Raw genomic sequence first — 26040 nt, forward strand, 5'->3', positions numbered from 1 at the left:
ACACGGAAAAAATGGGCGGCGCCAATAAGCCCTATCGAAGACTCGGCACCGAGTGTCAAAAGCATAAAAATATTTTCCTCACCGAGCGCCGAGGTTTGGATAAACTGTGCATTAAAACACGGGCGCTTGGCTTTGTTTGAATGATGTTGCCCTGTTCATAAGCAAGACATCACCTCGTACTGTTCATGATTAGAACCAGGTTGTGTCTAGTAGTATATCTGGATTGTTGTTACATCGAAAACAATTTTTCGAATTTTAAATTTTTTTTTCCAGAATTTTATTTCTAAAAAGGTGAAAATATTCATTCTAAGGTAGGCGAATTTTAAAAATTTATAAACAATGTGCGCGCCATCGCAAGGTGTTATGATTCCATACGGGCTGAAAATTCCATCGCCATATTTTCCGTTCGGACCTAGCGGAAGTCTGTCGCAAGTCCATCTGTCGGCGCTGGACTTCCAGAGAACCCAACTCAACGACTACAACGTTCGCGTCCAGTTGGGGTTGAGGAATTACCAGAACTCGATGGCACTGTCGCCGTTTCAAGCTTACATCACAGACCCCTATTCGCAGGCTTACTTTTATAAACACGACCCCCGGGCTAGGTTTGTACAGGAAGAACCCAAACCTAGCCATAGTTACATAGGTTTGATAGGAATGGCGATACTCAACTCGAAAGACAAGAAATTAGTGCTCAGTGATATTTACCAGTGGATTTTGGATAATTATCCATATTTTAGGACTCGTGGGCCCGGTTGGAGAAACAGTATCCGGCATAATTTATCTTTGAATGATTGTTTTATCAAAGCCGGCAGGAGCGCTAACGGAAAAGGGCATTACTGGGCCGTGCACCCGGCGAATGTGGAAGATTTTGAACGCGGTGATTTCAGGCGACGCCGCGCGCAAAGGAAGGTACGACGTCATATGGGTCTTTCTGTCCCTGATGATGACGATAGCCCGACCCCCTCACCGACCCAGCCCTGGCCTCACCATGATCTGACCCCTGAACATGACCGCAGCCATCTTGATTCTGTCGTGCAACTTGCCGGCGACCACACAATGCGGCCGATAACCGCAAACCCCGAATCAGAACATTTGATACTGTCCCATCATGTCAACAACTACGGCCCTATAGCCGTACACCCGCGTCGGCCGAGTAAAAAACGGCTTTTTGACATGGCGAGTCTTCTCGCTCCAGATGATGATGAAGATGAAATAGATAAAAACAAAGACAGCTTATCCTACCCCCATCGGCCGTCGGTCCACCAAATCCATGGGTTCATCCCCCACCCTATTGCATCAATGTCACCACAAAACATCAAAACCGAACGTAAATCCAGCGCTGACAACTCTGAAGACTGCAGTGGTCATTTGTCCAGTCTCGACCACAACGGCGACGCCAACAGCTGCAGCGGGAAGGACATGTCCTACGACAGCGACGACGACATGGACAACGACGGCGAGATTCACGTGACGTCAGTGGAGAACTCGCCCTCACACGATTTAGATGGCGACTGTGATATCGAACGAGATGACGACCACGGTGATTACACTAATCAAAAAGATGATTGTCTCAACAACCGGGGCGTCACGGAAAGTCGACATTTCGACACAAGAGCGACATCATCTAGTCCATATACGACAAAAACAGACAATGCTTTAGATTTAACATCATCTCTACAACAAGCATCTTGTAATGACCCTAAAGAACAAAATGACTCAAAAAATGACTCGATATTCAAAAATTCTAGTCATAATCTCGCCGGAAATGACTCTGATTCAAAGACACGGTCGGAGAACTTGCACGGTAACAAAGATGGCGTCGGCTTTGTTAAAGGTCAAGGCCATGCGTTAAATCACAAAGACGAGGGTGACCGTGAGGTGAGCAGTGATACGATGACCGCTCGTGACGTGTACAGGTACAGCGAGGCGGACCTGGTCCAGCATAGACAGCTCCGGGAGATGGAGACCCCGGGGTCATGTGACTCAGGGAAAGACTTCATCAGCTCGCTGTCCGCTGGCAGGCGTGACCGGACAGTCTCAGACAGTCTGCATTTTTTCCGGCCTGATTTACCGGACCCCAGAAGGTTGGGGCAGCGCGGGTTCGAACCCGGTTACAACTTACCTGAAGGCGGAAGTCTGCTGGAGCTGGACCAGCGGGGTCAGGTTGACGTCAGGACCGGACCCCAAGACGGTCCCAACCCCATGCCCGACCCTGCCCGAATGACCGGGGACGCCCTGAGGTGGACGGAGCTCGGCAAGTCCTCCACCCCCCGGGACAGATTGAGCGCGTTCAGCACGCTGGGGGTCAGGGGTCATATGTACTCACCTTACATGAGGAACTTCAGCCTAGCACAGCACCGGCTCCTGCCCTCGGTCGTCTCCATGAGGGGCGGGAACCCACCCCCATTGCTGTCCACAACCCCCCAGTCGACGCCCCTGCCCATGATGAAAGGGATGGATGGATTTATACCCACCCCCGCTAATAACAGTACCATGGTCGGCGCCACTAAAGGGAGGAGCGGACCCAGAGAATGAGACGACACATACAACTGTAAGTAATCAAAGTCTAGAGTCACTCACATCTTTGTTTACATTTCCCCCATCAATTTCAGTACTAGATTTAATCATTAGAAAATAAAAATAAACGTTTTAATTTATCCAAACATTTAAATTTAAACTAGAGAAAATACATTTTAAATTATCCAAATTATTAATGAAACATAAATTCTAATAATTAAATTTCTTTGATTTAAAAATTTAAAGAAATTTACAGAAAGTTTAATCCCCTTTTAAAACAATTAGCCGTTTGTACCTTTTATATTAATATTATTAATTAATTACTATTAAATAATAACAAAATGTAGTTAGATAAAGAATATAAAAATAGTGAGTTTATCCTGTTTAACGATTAAGAAATAATTATAATTAGTGTGGGAATTCTACAACTGACACAGACAATAAAACACCTGATTAATGTAGAAGAAAACATTAAAAACTAACACATACTTATTTGAAAATTAATATTTTATTTAATTTTTATTCCAAAACTGGAATTAAAAATAATATACAAATATTCACTATTTTCTTTGTCTTTGAAAAGCCATAAATAATTTATCAACCATTAAAATTTTGAATATTATGTCTTTCAAATTAATTTCCTATTAAATAAAAAATAATTAGATTTACATAAAAATGAAACAAAACAATAATCAAATACCTCAAATAAAAATATAACATACTGTATAGTCAAGTTACCAAAATAAAACAGTACAAAATAAATCTAACTTGAAACATTTCAGTCTGCTTGGTTGAGCGATTGCCGTATACAAACATTTATCTTTAATCTGTTTGTAAGTTTGTAGTTTTATTTTTAGTCCATTTTTGAAAGTACAATTTATTTTAAAGTCACCACCAACGTTATATTATTTGAATATTCACAGATTCAACCTAATTATCACACACATTGCGCGTTATAAACAAATTAAAAACAATATTATTTAGTGTAAACTTATCGAAAAATGTAGAAAAAAATTACAAACATTTACAAACAATTTTAGACGGTAACAGATAGTGGACATTTTCTAGCATGTAGTTAATACTAAAGTAAAGTCTTGCTACTGTATACCAACTACCAATACATACATTTACTATAATTAAATTTTTTGTTAAAACTATTGCTAGTAGGCCCTATAAAACAACTATCAATACATACATTTACATTTAATATAATTAAAACTAAAGTTAAAACTGTTGCTAATATATACTATCTATCAACACACAAACATACTTAATAAATGGTCAATTATTATAAAACCTCTCTTATAATTATTTGATATTCATATTATTCAACTACAATAAACACAAAGTTTATTATCAAGCTTAAAAAAACACCGACATGAAAGCGATGGCTCAAATAAAATATAAATGTAGTTTAAAACATAAAAAAAGAAATATCCGTATCCAATACTAATTAAATACTGATGACAATTAAAAACTCCGATGTCATTAACATAAAATTCATCAGCTGTTAACTACGTTTAACTCCGTCCGTCATTGGAGTGACATTAAATTTAGATGCTATTCACGAGCACTGCCTGCAGTAATGAAGCATCCTCACCAACAATTCCCAAGGCACATTGTGTTAGTTATTTATTCAAGTAATGTGCATCTTCTGCATCGGTTTTTTAAGGATAGAGAATAAATAATAAACATGTATGTTTAGAATGAAAATAGATTAAAATGGTATTTAGAAAACATTCTTGACTTAAATTATTATGTGCTGTTTGTTACTTGAATAATAAACAACTAAAATAGAAATTTAGAAAAATTAGAAAATAGTATTTAAAAACAATGTTAGTTTTGTTTTTAAATGAATGTTTGTTTATTGCTTGTGAAATAAATAATAAAAATAGATGTCCAGGACGAAAGTAGATTAAGATGGTATTTAATAAAAATGTTGTTCACTGAATTTAGATGTTTCAAATGAAATGAAAAATATAAAAGGTAGAAGTAAAATAGGCCCTATATAAAATATCTAGAAAAATGGAAAGTAAAAATATTAAAGTATTAAGACAAATATAGAGAAAATTGACAAGGAACATGTACAAAATAAAATTAAATAAAACTGAGATTATATTGACAAAAGTAGAAACGGGTAATAGGATAATCGTTAGAAAAAAAGAAAAAAAAAACACAACAGCATACTATTTAGAAAATAATGAGTAATATTTATGAGTAATTAATGAACGGATAGTACGTAAATAGATAATAAAAAATTATATATTTTCCTGTGAATATTTTATCACTGCTAAGTTATTTTAACAGTGTAACTAATTTGCTGTGGTCCCAATTGTCTTTTGTTTAAAAATTCTAATACAATTCAATAGTGTTAAATAACAAATGTATTAAAATATTTTAAAAATTTCTTTGATGCCAACTCTGTCAAAAAGAAACAGATTAAACCCACTAATAATTTAATTACAAGTCTACATTGTCATGTGACTTTATTATGTCGTGGTAAAAATGTCAGTAACTTTTGGAACATGAATCCCACGAACAAAAAAAGTCTTGCGAATCCTTGTAAAAACATCTTCATGTGCAGTCGCTAAAATATACCCGACAGAGTCTAAAGTATACTGAAGCATTACAAACATCTATTCACTAATATACACAAATAATTACCGCTAATTGTAGATGTATTCATTAACTAACAAGGGGGAAAATCAAAACCTGACAGCCCTGCTACGCACCTATACCAGCACCCCCATCCACCCCCTCCCCCATGTAATACGTTGTTGTCGGGTTGAAATATTTTTAAAAAATCAACCAGGATTTAGGTCGCGCAGGTTTCCGAAACAAACCTGTTTAGTGAATAATATTCAGAATGCGTTTGTATTTGTTGTATGGGGTAGGAGACCATCTTTCTAAATGACACGACGGTTGATAGCCCGACTCTCAATAGGGTTTACACTTTGTATTGAGCTCTACCCCCGGGGACTCTGTAGACTCGATTGGACCCTCGACACGATGGTTTACATACTAGGTCCCCCACACTGGCTGATCTTAGGGGGGCGATTAGTCACGCTTGAGAGACCTGGGACTGTAGGTACAAGTGACAGCTCTTATTTGAGAGAAGGGGCGAGGGGGAGGGAGGGAGGTTCGATTATGTTGGAGACTTGTAACAGCATAATACAGAGTTAGGATACCACAAGACGGAGGGTACTTGCCCCGCTCTCTCGTGTAGGTGGTAAGGAGGTGGGGCGGCTCGTTTTAATTCGGCGACAATAGAGGAAAAAAATGGTTGATTGGTAAGATGCTGTAGGTAAGTGTAGGGGCGGGGTGTAAGGACCAGGACACCCAGTAGGACAACCCAGTAGGGCTGGCACGAAACTAGAGTTAAGGATATTTTAGTATAGTTCAATCCTCGTATTTAGAGTGATTTTTTTTTGGTGCATATTAAAAGTTGATTTAAAATAGTTCTTTCCTCATATTTAGTTGTTTTTTTTTTGTTTTTTTTTGGTGCATATGAAAAGTCTATTTAAATAGTTCTGTCTTTATATATTTAGTTATTGTGTTGCGTTTTGAAAAATGTATATCAAAATATTTGTTTTCATATTTTGGAGCTATTATGTGTGCATATCACGACTACATATATACTGTCCGAAGATTAGCAAGCGTCTTGACCATCGAATGCGTTAATCTAACCTTTGAAGTAAAAATGTCAGAGGTCAGGCATATAATGACCGATCCACATAACACCATTTCCACAATTTTAAAACATCAACGGTAAATCATAAATAATCTTTAATTAAGCGACTCTCTCGAGAAAAAAAAGAGTCTTATAAACATACTTGATATCTTACAATTCTGGAATAAAGCAATAGTCTAACCATCTTTGAAATTACACAGTTCTCAAATCAAGCAGTATCATGTACTTCAAAGTAACAATCGTTCCGTAAAATACAAACTGTTTAAAATGCAGTAAATTAAAGGAAACATGGTATTTATCCTTTAGGATTACCTAACATAAAACTCGACATCTAATTCAGCTTTTCTTGCATACAACTGAAAAGTCAAAAAATAATCTAGATTTAAATATATACGCAACAACATCATTACATTAACTGTTGGTTGAAATAATGAGCTTATGTCAATTAAACAGCTATAGATAATTGTATTTGCGCCCAGTAGAAGGGACCATATCATCGCTGTCTCAAGTTCCTCAAACCTAGTCTCTACCGTGCTTGGAGAGATTGATATCACAGAAAATACGCGGCGCTAGCTGATAGATCCGCGCCCATATTTTTACCGGAGCGTCATAAAAATTGCTCATTAGCAATTTCTTTGTTGTACTCGTGACGTCATTTGCCTCGTGCAAGGAAAGAATAAAACAACAAAAATTAAAATTGTCATGGCGACCAATGTTTGGATAACCGTTGGAAAATAAAACGGAGAAATTAAATTGTAAATTAAATAAAATTTAAATAATAAAAGAAAATTTTTAACACAAAACAACTTCAGATTTACAGACTAAATTTTTTTTTTATTTGAAAAAAGTAGGTTATATTTTTTTTTTAAATAAGACAACAAAGTGCTAAAAATTAATTTAAAATACTAATTAAATTAAAATCAATTAGTTTTGATATGTTCCATTGTATTGAACTTGACGCGAAGCTGTATGTAGGCCGATAATATTTGGTTAAATAATTTTTCTGAAGGTGTCCCACATAATCTTTTAAACTAATCCCATTTGTTTAATTTACACAACCCGAATAGCAATAACAAACGTACTAATTGTAGTTAGTTAAAAAAGTAATATTAATTTAAGGTGTACGTTTTTATTTTAAAATTTATAAAATTAATGAATGTTTTCATTGATGATTCTGGAAATTTTAATGTTATAATAATTTAAACGGTTTTATTTTTGTAACCGTTTAGTATTTTATTTATAAACAAACACCCATTTTACATGTTTAGATAACTCACTTTTCTAATGTAAAGACCAGCACTTTGAAAAAAACATGGTTTGACATCTTGGCCTTACTCACGAAGTTCATACGTCGTAGGAAACTTGTTCGTTCGCTTAGAAAATTGGTTTGTTCTTAGAACCACCTTCGCCATATTTCTATATGTTTAAATGTGATTAACAGTATAGATCTATAATTTTATCAGCAAAAATTAATGTAACAATTTTAAAACATTACAGGAAATATTTGTTAACAATTCAAAATACAAAGTATAGCATTTTTAACATAGCAAGTAAAAATGTATTAACATTTAAATAACAGATTTTTTTTTTACAAAATTCTGCGACGGTAAATATTGCGTATTGAGTGCATCAATTAGACAAATAATATATCAGACACATTTATTTTAAAAGATATTTAATGGTATGACAACATCACTTAAAGACTCTTATTGTTATTTGTCGGCGCATTTACTATGTATATGATTTAAGCATTAAACAAATTAAATTAATATAATTCAATATGACAATTGAAACAATATTTTACACAACTGACAATTGAAACAATATTTTTCACAACTGACAATTGAAACAATATTTTACACAACTAACAATTGAAACAATATTTTACACAACTAACAATTGAAACAATGTTTTACACAACTGACAATTGAAACAATATTTTACACAACTGACAATTAAAACAATATTTTTCACAACTGAAAATTAAAATAATATTTTAAAACAACATCTAATGACAGGATTTGTCTCACGTTTGTTCTTAAAATAATAAAGTAATTTAAGGTAGTCTTTAAGTAGTTGAAGATTTAAAATTCTCCTTTCATTTTCACTAATTTTATGTGGTTATTAAACAGCGCGTTAAAAAAATCAATTAAAGCTAGAAATCACAACACAATAATGTTACTTAATGACAGGAATTTTATTCTAACAGTTTTTCCAAAATTGTTATATCATAAATATAGTAATTAATTATATAAATTATATTCTAAACAGCTTAATTAGTTTAAGTTAATTATTCTCAGAGTAAAAAATAAAAATAAAAAACAAAAACAAAAAACAACGAAAAAACAATAACATATCAATAAACTTTTCACGAATAAATACAATGTTACATTGTTTAAAAGCTTCCCAAATGTCTTGGATGACGACTGCTAAGGAAAGTTTTAATGAATGACGTCAGTTTTCTATTTTTATACACATGTTCACTTAATATTATCATTACACACGAATAAAACATCCTCACAGAAAACAATCAACTATTAGAAGTTTACATGCTTAATTTACACGCGGTTCACCTATACATACTCGGATTCGATAACTACCCCACCCCTTTATATAGCGGAACAGTCACTGTGCATCAGCAATACCCAAAAAACGTACCAAAACTTACATTCCATGTGTACTTAACTTACATCACACTATCACAGAGCATCCACAAATCCCCAACTAACACATCAATTATCACTGTGAACCCACAATGCCCCACTCAACATAGTCCAATTACAATCCCACACTAAACGCAATTCAACTACAATCCCCCACTCATTACATGGTCCAACTACAATCCCACACTTAGCACATCGTACAACTACAATCCCACACTAAACACCAAGTCCAACTACAACCCCCACTTAACTTCCTACAATCATATTCCACACACAATCCCCTACTAAACAAACACCTACAATCACTACATCAACAATCCCCCCCACCCCCTACCAGTGTACAGCCCCTAATGCACTAAGAAAAAAACCCAGGACTCCCCACCCCCACCCCCATACCTCCCCCTAGATATCACACGCAGGCGCTAATCCCTGTGCCCCAGCCTCTTCCAGCCGTCCATTATGTCCCTCTTTCATCTCTACGATACCATCAGCCCGGCCAAGACGTGGCTAAAAAACTAAATTATAAACTTTATTTAAGATGGATACTTCGTTTTAGATGTGCTTTTCACAAAAATGCTTGGAAAGAAATACAACACTAGTAGCAGTTTATTTTAGTATGAATATGTTTCGTTAACTAAATGGGGAAAAAAATTCAAATTAATAAAGAAAAACCTTTCGACTTTTTAATTTTTGTACGCACGAAATTATGATAACAGCGAGATTCTGATAGAGGCATTACTAGAAGAAGCGTTTGAGAAACCAGTACTCCCCCCCCCCTGCAAATTTTCGAATCCCCGAAAGCTCAGCGATAGTTTCTTTAAAGGCATTTCATTTTAATAAATTGAAACAAAAAGAACTTAAAAATGACCGTCAAACGCAAACGTAAATCAACTAGTCATTGAGATCCGTAAATTTTTACAGGCCGTTAGAGAGCGTATGGTATTCTCATTCGAATATTTTAAAACTTTCAGTGCAAGATTGAAATACGATTCATTAAGTCTAAGTAAAAGTAAAGTAATCTTTTAAGCATGACGGTCCGTGGGGCAAGTGAAGTAGAGTTCACCTGCTTCTGTGACCTCAGGGGCAGTGTGGTCAGCACTATGCCCAGTCGCCACTATGTCCGAAACAGGTGTTAAACTTGCAATCACGATACAAATGATGTACCAATAGATCCCAAACAACACGGAAGAATTTTTAAAATGTTCACACATTTGTTCCTTATTTATTTCCCTTAATTTTCTGACAAAGTTCTGTATTTTCTAAATATTCGGACGAATTTCTGTTTTATCTTAATTTTCGGATACATTTCTGTATTTTCTTAGGTTTTTAAATTCTTTTCTTAATTTTCTGAAATGCGCAGACTATTTATCAAAGTGTACAATATAAAGACCTTTTATCCATTAATAAGCCAATACATTTTCTGCAGTACAAAATTGGTACACACCAATATTTTGTTTGAACCTTTAGAGTACCGGTTGGATGTAGAGTTTCTTTCAGGCGTCTCTTCGGAGGGGGGGGGGACAACCCCCCCCCCCCCCCCCCCCCCCGAAAATTTTTTACCGCCCCCCCCCCCCCCCGAACGAAATGAAATTTATATAATTTATATAGAAAATATATACTTTTAACAGTGTCCGCCCCCCCCCCCCCGAAGAAAGTCTACCGCCCCCCCTCCCCCCGAAAATTTCAAGTGCCCCCCGGAGAAAAAAGTCTGGAAGAAACACTGGTTGGATGGTATCGAGTACCGAATGGTTCGATGGTATCGAGTACCGAATGGCTGGATGGTGTCACGTGATCGCTGCTTTTAAAAATTGTTCCTTCCTCTGCCCAGATACATAAAGAGTTTTAGTTGTGTCAACTAAACATTTGGGCAAAAGTAGTCTATATGTTGATTAAATGAGACTCGTTGGGGAGCGGCAACATTTTTAGTTTGTTTTTTTAAAGGGAGGCGCATTGACAAAAATTTGGATGTAAAATTAAAGCACCTTTGGAAAACGCTAATATAAAATAAAAGTACTTTGAAAATCGTTGATATAAAATATAAGTGCATTTGGAAATCGCTGATATAAAATAAAAGTACCTTTGGAAATCACTAATGTAAAATATAAATGCCTTTGAAAATAGGTGATAAAAAAAATAAATCTACCTTTGGAAATCGCTAATATAAAAATCGCTGATGAAAAAATAAAAGTACCCACCGAAACAAATTATCTCTCATTAGACCTGTTTACGCCACAGTATCAAAGTAAAATGTTGCACATGCTAAAATGACTTCAATAAATTTAATTTGGCTTGCATCGTGAAAAAAAAACTACCGTGACAAAATTTAATCTCAGCGCAAATGATTTTTAAAATAAGTAGGTGAAATAAAGTTAATATTGACATAAAAACAAGCGAAATGTATCAGGGCTATTTCAAAATGCATTTTTCTGGTTGTGTGTGGGCTGGGTTGTATTGAAAATAAACAAACAACCATTTTCCTATACCGCGCAGTGAAAATAATCGATAACTTTATAAATGCCACAGTGCCTGTTGAGAAATGTCATTTTTATCGTTTATTACTGCCTGACACGTGATTCAATTAAAGCTGTATTGAACTGGTTGATGTAGAAAATATGGAGTTGAAATTTTTCTCCCTTTCTTTTAAATCTTGAAAGTTTAGCTTTGTAAACAATGCCGTGAATACGATGACGTCATTTTTGTGTGTGGATAAATACACGCCCTGTTATTCCGGTGTATTGTGTGTATTTATGCAAGGTATTGTTAAAATATTTTTCGAAATACATGGGTTTAAATGAATTTATATCAAAAATATTTTTTTTTAGGTTTTTAAAAGAAATACCACTTAATGTGTTTACGAATGTGCATGATTATTTTATTAAGGGTGTTGATTCGTGTCAGTTAAGCTCTTGTTTAGTCGTGTGTCATGCCGCACATCGCATGATGGTCTGAAGTGATGTCACACATCTTCTGATGGCCATACATCCGGGAATAGGGGTGAGGTAAAAGATGTGTTAGTGTGTGGAGGGGGGGGGGAGAGAGAGGTGTCGCTAACTTCAAATCTGGTCGCTGTCATTAATTGGAGTCCGTTTAAATTTAAAAAAAACCCCACAAAAGAGCCATTAATTAAAAATACTTCCGCTTTAACCATTGCAAGAGCCGGCATTAAAGTTCCGTCGGATACAATACGTTAATCAGCGATATAACTGATACTAGAGGAAAAAAATACATAGGCCTACAACTTCTTTTTGAGTTACAGTTAAAAACAAGAGCCATATTTAACATTGAAAGGAATATTTTTATCTTGTCGAGCATGTAAGCAATGATTATATATATATATATATATATATTATATATATATATATATATATATATATATATATATATATATATATATATATATATATATATATATATATATATATATATATATATATATATATATCGTTGATAACCTCATAAATATTAGCACGTAGAACGCAGTCTCGTTATTGTTTGGATCTAATCTATCTTCCTGCTTACATTTGTTTTCTAACAAACACTTTACTGTTATTTGAATCTACGGACAATCTCGAAAAATGTTGTAGCTACTAAAGTTTCATTTCTTACTTCAATACGTATAGCTTACTATATTTGAAAATTACCAATATTTAAAGCGTACTACATTTTTTATTGCTCCCATACGTATAGCTTACTATGCAACCACTTGTGTGTATTACCAATACATGTAGCTTACTACTTTTGTTAATTACTTAACCTTAATGCCACAACACCTGTTTCACGCTAAAGTAGTCTCTACCAAAAAAAAAAACGGTTGCTTACTACCGTACTTCATAAAGCTAATGTCAATGTTAATGGTGACAACAGCTTCAAACGGGCGTCACGTGATCAAAGTTTACACACGACCCAACCGATCTCCATCACCACACTGTGGTGACACATGGAATCTATCGACATAACACCCCCCCCCCCCCACATGGAACCTATCGACATAACACCCCCCCCCCCACATGGAACATATCGACATAACACCCCCCCCCCCCTCTCCCTCCTGCCATTTTCCGCTACCCTCCCTCCCCCACCCCAGGTGTATAGACAGGTATGATCATCAGTGTATGACATCACACAAACATTGCGCGGCATGACGCTGCTCACGGTCCAGCTCACACCTCGTGCACTCGTGTGTGCGCGCACGTCCGTGTGAGTACACATACATGAACATGTTGATACGATCACGTGGGGAGGGGGGTGTACTGGGGGTTGGGGGCTGGGGGCTGGTCTGCGCACCCGATGTTTTTAATTTTAATATTTTAATTAATTAATTAATTTTAAAGTCGTTAAAATTTTCCATTACGATGTTCATCAAGTTGGATTTTGAGGTATACAGTGGGGTTGAGTGTTATTTAGCAGGGGGGGGGAGATATATGGGTTGTTGTAGTTTCATTACATGCTAGTGGGGCCACCAATTTAAACCAAAGTTTCGATTCTTGTTAGTTCATGTTCATCCACCAACCTCACATAATTCAAACTCCTGTGTGAGGCTAGGTCACAAATATACTCACAATCATACAAAAATACATACATACATACATACTCACATTGTCAAACACACATGCATACATACACACACACACATATATATATATATATATATATATATATATATATATATATATATATATATATATATATATATATATATATATATATATATATATATATGTTTGTATATTTATATAACATCCAAGCTGTCAAAATAGCTATTTGCACAACTGTTTTGTTATGAATACATTCTAATTAAATGTAACAGTAAACTTAAAGCTGTGTAATGTGTGCTGGCTTTACAATGACGCTCCAGCACAAAAGGCATTAATCCCAAGCTTCGAGTCCCAACTTTGTTGAATGTATGTAGTAATCTTGCGGCCTAGTCACATTCATAACGAAGGTTATCAATCAGCTATAACTAATTAAACAGCCATGCGATCTTGTACTAGTATATAGTACATAAGAAATATAGACTTACAGCCTATCGCTATACGGTAATAAATTCTCACAGTGATTCTACTGTCATATAATCCTACATTTATAAAGAAATAAAGCCATATAGCCAACACTTTATATACCTACATTTTTATGTTTTAGAATGGTTTAATTTTAGAACCGTAACAATAACAATTGATGAATTTATTTTGCAGCCAAGAAATTGATAATAGTTGAGTTTTACAACAATGATGATGATAATGATGTTAAATATAGTATAGTTTTGCACTTATGAAGTTGATACATGTTGATTTTTCAACCATGAAATTGATATTTGTTACATTTTACAACAAGCTCCAACTGATATTCCTAATAGCTCTTCACTAACCTAAACCCTCTAGTTTTTAATTAATGAAATAAATATGTTAATTACCCAAAGATGTGCGGGTGTTAGACGCCGGATGAATATTAATTCGATAAAAATATGTAAAACTATCTTCTCATCTATGGTGGGAGCGATGATGAAGAAGTAATGCATGGATGGTAATCGACTCGTTGCATTATTTATTACATCATGGCGGCGTGGTATAGTTAAATATTTGAATATAGCGATTATACACACAGATAAACACTCATGTTTTTGCTAGCGTGTATTTTGTTCATTCAACTTGAATTGGTAAATAAAGAATGTCCTCTCTCAAACTACCTTACGCTTACACTTGCGACATGTAGGCCGTATACTATACATGTCTAGAGAAGAAAAACTTCGCTCTAAGTGAATAGCCCCCCCCCCCCCCTCTTTTACATGTTCAGATAAAATTAACTTACAGCTAAGTCATTTTTGGACTAAAATCACACTAAAACCAATGGTCGTCTAATTATTTACTGCCCGAAGCAACCATTTCAAACATTAGTTACAGAGGTTCATCTTTTCGGCATGAATCGTTCGGACTAAAAATAAAACTATTATGTCTTGTAAGCTTAAATAAATGATTGGCTTAATTAACCTTTCATAACATTTTTGTGACAGAATCTCGCTAGTAAAATAGATGTACTAAAAAAAAGCACCCTATATAAATTGCATGAAAATGTTAAGTTTTATCTCATTATTTTTTGACATCTATACTACACGTAGCTGACTATTGTTTGACCGGTCTAAAATGTTGGCTTCTCCCAACGCTAAACAAACACCCTACTACGGTGTAGTTGTTTTTGGACGTGAAGATTAACAGTGGTTTAATTCATAATGCGGTAATTACTAGACCGTTTTTAAAAATGTTAAAATTGAAGAGGATTAATTTCATTTCTTAAAGTTAAAACTTTTTACAGTATAATCAACAAAATGTTTTAGTAATTCATTGTATATTTTTAAATATGTAGACTACATATTGTTTTGCCTATAAGTCCTGTACGTAATGTTACAGATATTATTCGTCCACCCATCCTGAACTCTCTTCCTCTCACACCAAAGTTACATTCTGTCACCTGTCATGTTCTAGCTGGTTACGTTACAGTAACAATAGTTGACGAACTGACAAAAACCCCTTTTCAGGAAATAATAAACTAACCCGCTTTACTTGTCTACCCCGACACAATGGACTCGCCCTTGGAGTGCAGTCGTACTATAATTCCTGACAAATCGTTTATTTTTGTAGGGGATTAATAGAATCATAGGCTCCCCGGGCTGCCCACCCCCCAGCCCGACCCCCCAGCCCGACACCCCAGTCCGACCAGTATGTTGACATTGTTAGGTCACCCACGTGTCAAGAGTGTCGCAAATCGCAGAGAGCCCACCCAGACTCGTGTTGTAGATGGGGGAGGGGTGGGGGTCGGGGGTCCTCGCGCCACGATACGGCAGTGATTTGACGACACTAATTAATTAATGTCGTAATCAGCCTTGGGCTAAGTTCTAGCGCCAGCGTCTCTCCTACATTTCTATTGCACCCATTGCCCTGGCTGTTTCTCAAACATCTTCAGAGCCTTGCTAAAAATCAAACAGCAATATCCTAGAACAAACTGCTTTATGTATTTATTCTAAGTTTTAGAAAACATTTTAGTATAAATTTAGAAACAGCATTAAACCACAGATAGTATACGAGCGTTTTGTAACAGTTGAGCTAAAATATTTCTCAACAAAATGTAATGCCAGCGCTACAAGCCTTGCTAGACCAAACTAGTCCTATGTCTCAGGGAGTGTTAGATTTCCTTTAGTAGTTCCGTCACAGGAAAATACACATGACGGCTTAATAGATCCGTGCATAGTTGTCCATCATAACTTATCAACACTGCACTTTAATCAACGCCTGAATGTTTTATCAACGTATTTTAATCTCATCTTTTCTCAACATTATTAATTGCAATTAAAACCTGCGTTTTTTTTTAAAATCAACACATACATCATTTTTATCAACCCCAAACATGACATCTAGACATCCTTTTATTAATACTACATATTAATATCAACATCTATATTTTTATCAGCATAAAACATCACCTAATTTTTATCAACAGAAAATATCATCACCTTATTTTTATCAATACAAAACAGCATCACATTATTTTATCAACAGGAAACATCATCACCTTATTTTATCAACACAAAACATCGTCACCTTATTTTATCAACACAAAACATCATCACCTTATTTTTATCAACACAAAACATCATCACTTAATTTTATCAACACTACATGTCCATTCAAACCCCACTGGTATCAACGCAAAATACAACATCAACTTCTGCGTTCTATCAGCACTACATATGACACCAACACCCCTTTTTTTTATCAACGCTAAAGGTGACATCAACACATCCAGCGCTTATCACCATTTGGGTGGTGTAAATGAAAAAAAAAGAACAAAAGCACACTGCTGTTATTCACCTGATATTGCCTATTGTACAACAAGCCGCCTACAGGTCTCTCGTCCATCAGGTTAGCTAAACACGACAAAGCAGCACTTTACATGCCGAGCTTATGAAAAATACAACAGCAAAAAAAAAAAACGTTTTCACAACAGCACTGAGCTCAACATAAAAGGACAAAGTGTTGGTTAAATGCGGTATCTTTGCTGGAAAGACAATCAGTATTGAAGTATAAAGCATCGCCCAAAATACACGGGATTACCGGCTTATCAGGGAAAATCATCATCACAAAAGCAAACAAGAAAATGTGCTAAGCTTCATCACACTGCAGCATCGACGCTCGGCGTTTTAATTAAGTGCTGAGCGTCCCGGGACGTTCATTAATACATACGACCAGACGCAATGTGTAAAAACAAGAATTAAAAATCACTAATAGGCTTTTATCGATCTCCAGGTACCTGGTGCCATGTTTTTCTGACGCGTGAGACAAAAACAACCGTTTTTAAACTCATGGCTATTTTTAGTTTTCTTCTATTTAGATCTACCCCGTTTTGAATTCGATAATGAAAATGATGAAGTGATCGCTGTTCGGTGCTCAAACTTAAGCAACAGATGTCGCGATATTGTTCAGGCTAAATTTTAATCATCAGACATGACACACCTTTACAATTTTTAATAATGTAAACGAACACAAAAATGTAAACTCCTCTCTAATGTGTGTCTTTGTTTGGAATGACAATGAGGACACGAATAGTTCCCCTTGTTATAGTTTTGTTCCTTGTTAGAGGTTGTTAAAAATTTAAACCGGATTTTGAAGGGAAGCAATGGATGTATAGACTGGTAGGAGACTGGTAAGAATGCTGGTGAGTGCTTTAAGTGTGTGGGGGTGTCGTAGGAGCGAGAAAAACACCCCAGGCAAGGTGTATTAATCTTGTAGTAGATGGCTAATCCGGGTTCAAATCTTTGTTTTCAATCTACGGATACACAACGGCGTCATTGTGTATCTCATGTTCGATTTTCTTTTTTATTGTAGAGCAGGAGGTGTTGTGTGTGTGATTGGTGTGTTGTTGAGTGATTGGTGTGTTGGTCTAATGATTGGTGTGTTGGTCTAATGATTGGTGATGTTGGTCTAATGATTGGTGATGTTGGTCTAATGATTGGTGATGTTGGTCTAATGATTGGTGATGTTGGTCTAATGATTGGTGATGTTGGTCTAATGATTGGTGTTTTGGTCTAATGATTGGTGTGTTGGTCTAATGATTGGTGTGTTGGTCTAATGATTGGTGTGTTCATCTAAAATTTTCGTGTGTCGCCCGCGTAATTGTTAATTGGTTGATTGACTATTGAACAGATGATATGTGTTTTGGTTAAATGAATGCCTTAAGTCACTTGACCACTCAAGTAATACACAGCAAATATCACACAACAATCTTTCCACACTCAAAATCCAACCAACATATAACACACTGGCCCAATCAACGCACCCCCCCCCCCCTCACAATCGCCCATTCGCCTTTCATCACCACGATCTTCAACTTACATTCCTATCATTCCCCCCCCCCCCCCCCTTACAATCATTCACGTGACCCCAACTCTAACAACAACCAACAACACACAAACCTTGTCACTAACAGCTAGGAGTACTGGCGTCTAAAAATAACCTTGTGGCCGTTAGAAGCGGCTCTCTGACGTATAATTACACAACAGTATACAGCTGATCAACCGATGGCGACTGACGATACCTTTGTGGCGAAACTCTGCCTGGGAGAGATAACCCATATGGATTGTCTTGGGCTCCTATTGTCTCCCATGTTTTCCCCAATGGTATGTGTATACATGGGGGAAATCAAGCGAAAACATACAAACCGGAAGGGAGAGGGGGGGGGGAGAGTACCAAGAGTGTTGGGGTGGGGCGGGGAAGTGAGACAGCATAGAAGAACTCAAGCAAATATCAGTCTAAATAATTTAAGTACTGGTTAGTATACAGGCCTCATGCGGTTTTAAATGGGTGGGGTATATGTTCTGTTCGTCCGTCCGTCTATCCGTCCGTCCGTCTATCCGTCCATCCGTTCATCCATCCGTCCGTCCGTCCATCCATCCGTTCATCCATCCATCCATCCATCCATCCATCCATCCATCCATCCATCCATCCATCCATCCATCCATCCATCCATCCATCCATCCATCCATCCATCCATCCATCCATCCATCCATCCATCCATCCATCCATCCATCCATCCATCCATCCATCCATCCATCCATCCATCCATCCATCCATCCATCCATCCATCCATCCATCCATCCATCCATCCATCCATCCATCCATCCATCCATCCATCCATCCATCCATCCATCCATCCATCCATCCATCCATCCATCCATCCACCCACCCACCCACCCACCCAAATCCCACCCACCCACCCACCCACCCACCCACCCACCCATCCACCCATCCACCCATCCATCCATCCATCCATCCATCCATCCATCCATCCATCCATCCATCCATCCATCCATCCATCCATCCATCCATCCATCCATCCATCCATCCATCCATCCATCCATCCATCCATCCATCCATCCATCCATTCATCCATCCATTCATCCATCCATCATCTATTATGCTCTGCTATTTCTGCTACACGTTAGCATTGCTTTTGCTTTTAACCAATTAACCCATGAAAACTTTAATAAAGATATATCTTTATCTGCTCCAGTTGTATGACGACTGACTGGATTGGTATTATTTTAACAAATAAGTCCCTCACGACTAAAGGACGATCAAGTTCTGGTGAATGTCCTAATGAATAACGTCTGTATTAAGTCACTGACTCTTTATAAAACTTTGGCTGAAATTAAAATTGTGAGACTCGCTTCTTTGACTGCGCAAACGTATATTTTTAGTAAGCTTTTGTTATACTTCACTTGATTTCATTCTGTCGTTCTTTTTACTTCACTTACCATCAATCAAAACAAACTTTCGAGCGAGTTTTCGACCACTTCTGCGTGACCAATTTATTTCAAACTTTACATGTAGGCCAAGACCCGATGAGAATGAAATGTGACCTAAAATTTCAATTAATTAGATGTTTAATTACATTTATAAATGTGTCCTATCTAAAGTTTCGCGAGTATGTGCACATTGTTTGAGCTCATTTTGTGCTAATTGGTTCTATTCTGTTAATATTTAAAAGTATAAGAAAAGTGAATAAGAAAACATTATGTAAAAAATCCGTGTTTGAAGAAAATCTTTTCTTTTTTTAGTGATTATATGAAGTTTGTTATTTAAAAGTCATTTCTTTTTTTTTCTTTTGCTAGCCTGCCTCAAAAATTGTTCAGCTTCATATTATTGTTTTGTTTTTCTTAGTAAAACACGGTTTATCATAGGCTTACACTTTTTATTGTTGGATTATTTGGTTCGTGTTGTTCTTGGACATAATAAAAATGTATCAATATTTCAAAAAAGAGAATTTGTTTTTGGCCAATTTCCAACATAATTATGCAGCACTCTAATTGTATTACATATTACTTGTAACATATACGATTCTCTTAATAAAACGTTCATTTTAAAAATGTCTTTGTCGTAAGTTCGAACCCAGACTAGTACTAGGTAACACTGTGTACTTGTTGTTAGGTAGCGGGTTGGAAATATTACAAATTAAAGAGAAACCAGCGACCTGTGAAGTTCGATCTTTCGCACGACCAAACGATTAACCTGATTAACATATATCCCGCATACTGGCTTCTAAAATAAAACTAATACCGCCATTTTTTTTTTCAAAATTCATTTTTTTTACTTGCAAGTATCGCGAAAGGCATCTAACAGCTGAGGGGGGGGGGCTTATCTCTCTGTTTAATGTTTCAAATTTTTTAAGTCGTCTGCGGGTGCCCTAACCAACAGTTTGTAATAATTTGATACATCACTAATCACAAGTAGTTAATGTAGATAGAGCTGCGACCCGCGTAAATAAAATTACATATGCGCACCACTACAATGAAGAGAACAGCGTTCAAATATTATTACAAAGGGAGGCTAGGCTTAACAACTAGGGGAGATAAGTTGAAATTTTAACATAAGTTTTTAATTACGAGTTTCGAGAGCGAGTTGTATGCATGAGGTATAGGCGTATGAAAAGTCAAGTCGAATTAATTAAAGTTGTTGTATTTGCAATGACGTCGAATATGAATCTAATTAGATGAGTTGATTAGAGCGGAGTGGGGTATAATGTTTTATCTTCTTTGTTGTGGGATGGTGTGTTGGGGTGTCTCGGGTTGTCAAAGGTGGCACAGGATCACCTGACAACCAGATGTTGACGTATGGTGTATTATATTAACTGATGACATATGTTGTTTTACGTCCATTGTTGATAGAGTGTGTTCTGTATCAACTGGTGACGTATGTTCTACATCAATTGTTGACGTATGTTGTATTATATCAACTGATGACATATGTTGTTCTACGTCCATTGTTGATAGAGTGTGTTCTGTATCAACTGGTGACGTATGTTGTTCTACATCAATTGTTGACGTATGTTGTATTATATCAACTGATGACATATGTTGTAATATATCAACTGATGACATAGGTTGTAATATATCAACTGATGACATATGTTGTTATATATCAACTGATGACATATGTTGTATCATATCAACTGATGACATATGTTGTATTATATCAACTGATGACATATGTTTTATTATATCAACTGATGACATATGTTGTATTATATGAACTGATGACATATGTTGTAATATATCAACTGATGACATATGTTGTATTATATCAACTGATGACATAAGTTGTTCTACGTCCTTTGTTGACATATGGTGTTCAACATCAATTGCTGACTTATTTTGTTCTACATCAATTGTTGACATATGTTGTTCTACTTCAATAGTTGACATATGTTGTTCTAAATCAATTGTTGACATAAGGTTTACTATATCAACTGATGAAGTGTGTTGTTCTTCATCAGTTGTTAATTATATAGGCAAAAACTTAAGTTGATGTTGTTGTTTTGGAAATGTGTTCCATAAGATTTTAATGTTGTGACGTAAACCGCAGAGGTTGTGACGTCAGATTTTAATGTTGTGATGTAAGCCACTATCTCTGTGAACACGTGTGAAACTTAGATAAATTATAAATTATTTAATCATTAAAATGACTCTCCTATCAGCGGGTTCAGCATGGCAGTTTTAAACCTATGCAGCTCCAATAAAAAAAAAAAACAACTCATTGTGTACTCTCTCTGCCAGACATGTTTTTAGATCGTATGGGTTCAATTTATTTTCTGTGTGAGTCGCGAATAGTTCACACGATTTTAACCAACTCCATACGTGAGTACAGTGAATTTAAAAAAAAAAATTAAATAAATTGGTACAAATATTTTAGATAATTTTAATGAAAGTGTAGCCGTGATTTGCTTAAAGGTATCGGGGTGTAAAGATAAAATTAAAACTGTAGTTAAAAATGTGGTTCAGGCTTAAAGATACAATTCAATTAAAAACTGCAGTTAAATATACGGATCAAAATTTGAAGATAACCTTATACCTAGATAAAAATTCAAACAGAACAAAACATTGAATACTACACGCTACATCCCATCCCTAACTCCCCCTCCCCCTCCCATTGTCTTTACAATCCTTTAACTTCTATTTAAAACACCATACACTCACTCAGCCGTAATTAATACCCAGCAATTTGTTACAGCCAACAAGTAGGTATGGCACCCTGTATATCCCTTGCTGTGAGATCATGTTTAAACAACAGTCAAAGCTGTTGCCAAACTACCAATGATAAGACGCAATCAACCAAGGGGTCTTCACATGTGGTTGCATGTTCCGATTGTGAACCACTCTTTAAAAATTCTGCATTTTGATCAATGATGTAGTCGGCTGTATATAAACGAGTTTTCTTCATGAATAATCTCGTATTAAAAGGCTGGATTTGTAGGAGGTAATGAACCGATGGTGTTGCTAACAATGCTCGTATCTTGACAGAGTGGAGGTATGTCACGAAGACATGGTGCTTTAATTAAAGTAAAAATATCAATACATGAAACATATGAATACAAAAAGTTCTCGGACCCATAAACTTTTTAAAAACATATTTTAAGCCGGTCTGTGTATTGGGTAGGCAAGACTAGTATTTTGTATTAGGTTAAAATGTACAATTTTGGTTCCGTTTTGCTCCACATATTTTTATGTGTGAACATCTTCATCAAGAGATGTCATCGAATCTCTCCATTACATATTTGGACTGTTATTCGGAACTGTACAACGAGCGATATATATATATATATATATATATATATATATATATTTATATATATATATATATATATATATATATATATATATATATATATATATATATATATATATATATATCACTGACTTGTCAACACACATCCAGTGGTTAGTGCCTGAAGATCGATATCCTCTCCCCTCATGTCCTCATAACCCCCCCCCTCTCTTGTCCCCTCTCTCGCACGGGTTGAAAACGTAAACGCTATCATTGAAAATCCCGCTCCATGTAAATCCCCGCTATGTCGTCGCGGTGATTTGCCGCCCCCCACATAGTGTGGGTGATTTGCCGTCCTCCCCCCCCCCCCCACTTTGTGTGGGTGATGAGCCGATCAATTCTTCACTGACCACCAACGTAGTAATGTTGTACATCACGCCAGCTAACTCCACCTCACCCCTCCCCTACTACCAGTACACAGTTTAACAAAATCGCCCGAGATTATAGAATGAAAAAAAAAAAACTCCACACGCGAGCGCGATTTGTTCATTTAGATTTTATTTTATTAAAAAATTCAAAGATATCACCTAACCAGCATTATCATGTTTGTTTGTATTCAGTTACAAGTTTATTTCAATTGTTTGTTCTTTCAATTGTTTTTTGTTCTTGAAATTTCTTTTGAAATTAAAAAAATAATAATTTTAAAACATATTTTAAATATTTTCAAACTGATTTGAGATTTACGTTTACCTGATACAAGAACAACTGTAACATTTTTATCACCTATTTATTTTTTACCCTCCTTGACCACAAGTGTCATTGTAAACTCAGTCTACTGCTATAGCATGGCCAACTGTCTAGTTAAACGAATTCGTTAAATGTTGTAACTGCTACATTTTATTTACGTGATACTTTACCACAAGACACTATGACTCTAACATTTTTAAACAAGTTCTTCACTGCGATAATTTTTCTTAAATTTTTGTCGTCTTTCAAAACATTTCCATGTATAGGCTATCTGACACTTCTCTTCTGATAGTTACAAGGTATTTGAGATTTTCTTTCCAAATTTCAAAACATGTCAACATTTTTATTTAAAAATACATCAAAAAACGTAATTAGTTTTAAATAGGTTATAAATATTATCATTCATAGTAACACCATCTTTATGTTATAAACATTTTTAAAACCGGTTCATACCTTCATAAGTCACAAATAACATCAACATAAGTTTTTTATCTAAACTAAGCATTTTTATATATTATAAATATTGTAAAACCTGTTAATTTCTTTAAACATCGTAAATATAATTTTAAAAAATACAACGTTTAAAAAAACTTAATAAATATATTTCATAAATATTAACAAAGCCGTTAACAAGATTATTTCATGAATATTATAAAACCTGTTATCTCATTAAGAAACAACGTCTGTTGCAATCAAAACACTTATTTTTTAAAGATTCGCTTTTAATTTTTTTCAGATGTTACAATCATAGTTCATACAGACTCAAATCCTGACCACATAAACTAAAATTCTGTCTTAAATTTTTCAGATGTTGCAATCATAGTTCATACAGACTCAAATCCTGACCCCATAAACTAAAATTCTGTCTTAAATTTTTTCAGATGTTGCAGACAAACTTGGGTGCCAAGCTGAGACTTCACGTGTCTCCACAACCACTGAGGCAAATGGAACGACAGGAGAATAAGGACTAGCATCAAGGCTAAAAACCCTTTCACAGACCAAGCTAAATTACATACTTTTACATTGTCGGCGGTCGGGCTCCTTGTACGTCAGCATTTGAGTCTCGCTCATGGGAGCCGCGGGACCTAAAATGTGATGAGCCAACAAGAGTTGGAGTCCACTGCGGTGGATTCAAGTGTGGTGGATTGATTGTAGACGAATCCACCAAACTGGTGTACAAAGCGCTGACCCCCTAGTAAACTGTGAACCCTGACATCATTAACTTTACTCGATACCCCACAAACTCAATGGTAGAAACATTTACCATTAACGATACCATCAGCGATACCATCAGCGATACCACCAGCGATTACCAGCAACTAACTCTACCACTAACCACTACAACTTAAACACTCAGGACAGCCGGCAAAGACCGGCACAGGTGACTTCCGCTACATTAAGGCCGGCAACCGGCTAAAATGGAGAAGACTTTGTCGTAGAGTAAAACCCAAGCTACGCTAAATTGAAAACTTTAAACTATTAAAAATGTGTGAACACTCTATACATAGCCCACACTTTAACTAGCCTGCAGTATTTCAGTTTAATTTTGTTTTTAAAAGGTAGTATAGATTAACTCATGCACCAGCGGAAGTGCCCGAAGCTAGTTCTCTAATTCACCGCGGTGTTAGCGTATTTGGACATTGGCAAACCAGTCTTTGAGGTGTAATTAATTAATTTGATGGCATCACATTTGTACATCATCTTTTTATTCGTCATCGAACTTTATTAGAAACAGTTTACTAATTCGTGTATCATGCGTGTACATTACTTTAAAATAATCAAAACCAGGTTTTATTTTTTCATGTTTTAAAAACATTAACTTTTAGTCTAATATTTTTACATCTATTTGCTTGATTTAGAAGAAAAACCATTATACTGAAATACTAATGGGTAGTTAAAATCATTTTTAAAAAAATTAAAATTCAAGAATTTTAATTCTTCAAATTTTGACTAAAGTTGTTTAGATTATAAACTTAAACTATTACATGTATGTGGTCAGGCCATACGTCGTTGTGTATAGTTTAATTGAGTCTCATCACATCGTGTAAACACTGTGTTATGGATTTTTAAACATTGACCTATCAGTTAGAGGGCTTGAGGAAAACATCGTTTACTAACAGATAGTTTGTAAACAAACTATTTGTAAACAAAGCCAAAGAACCCAATGTCAAGTTATTCAATTCACTTTGCTCATATCCAAATAAACCCCGAATGAACTAAAGACTTTAAGAAAGGGAGTAAAACTTAGTTTAATTTTTTTTAATTATCAAGAATTTAAATTTGTTTGTTTATGAATATTTGATACAAAGCAATACATATTTTCTATCAATTCTAC

At 35.7% G+C, this 26040-nt stretch overlaps 1 protein-coding gene across 1 annotated transcript; it reads left to right on the top strand.

The window, feature by feature from the left end:
* The first annotated feature begins 322 nt into the window (after window positions 1-322).
* LOC131939716 (forkhead box protein O3) lies at window positions 323-24673 on the top strand. Its single transcript, XM_059298186.1, has 2 exons — window positions 323-2551; window positions 24587-24673. The coding sequence occupies exon 1, from the start codon at window positions 340-342 to the stop codon at window positions 2533-2535; it is 2196 nt and encodes a 731-aa protein (XP_059154169.1). The 5' UTR covers window positions 323-339; the 3' UTR covers window positions 2536-2551; window positions 24587-24673.
* The last annotated feature ends 1367 nt before the right edge of the window (window positions 24674-26040 follow it).

This window comes from Physella acuta, unplaced genomic scaffold, assembly GCF_028476545.2.
Source record: "Physella acuta isolate Inbredline_101_S28 unplaced genomic scaffold, ASM2847654v3 ptg000291l, whole genome shotgun sequence".
Classification (NCBI taxonomy): Eukaryota; Metazoa; Mollusca; class Gastropoda; family Physidae; genus Physella; species Physella acuta.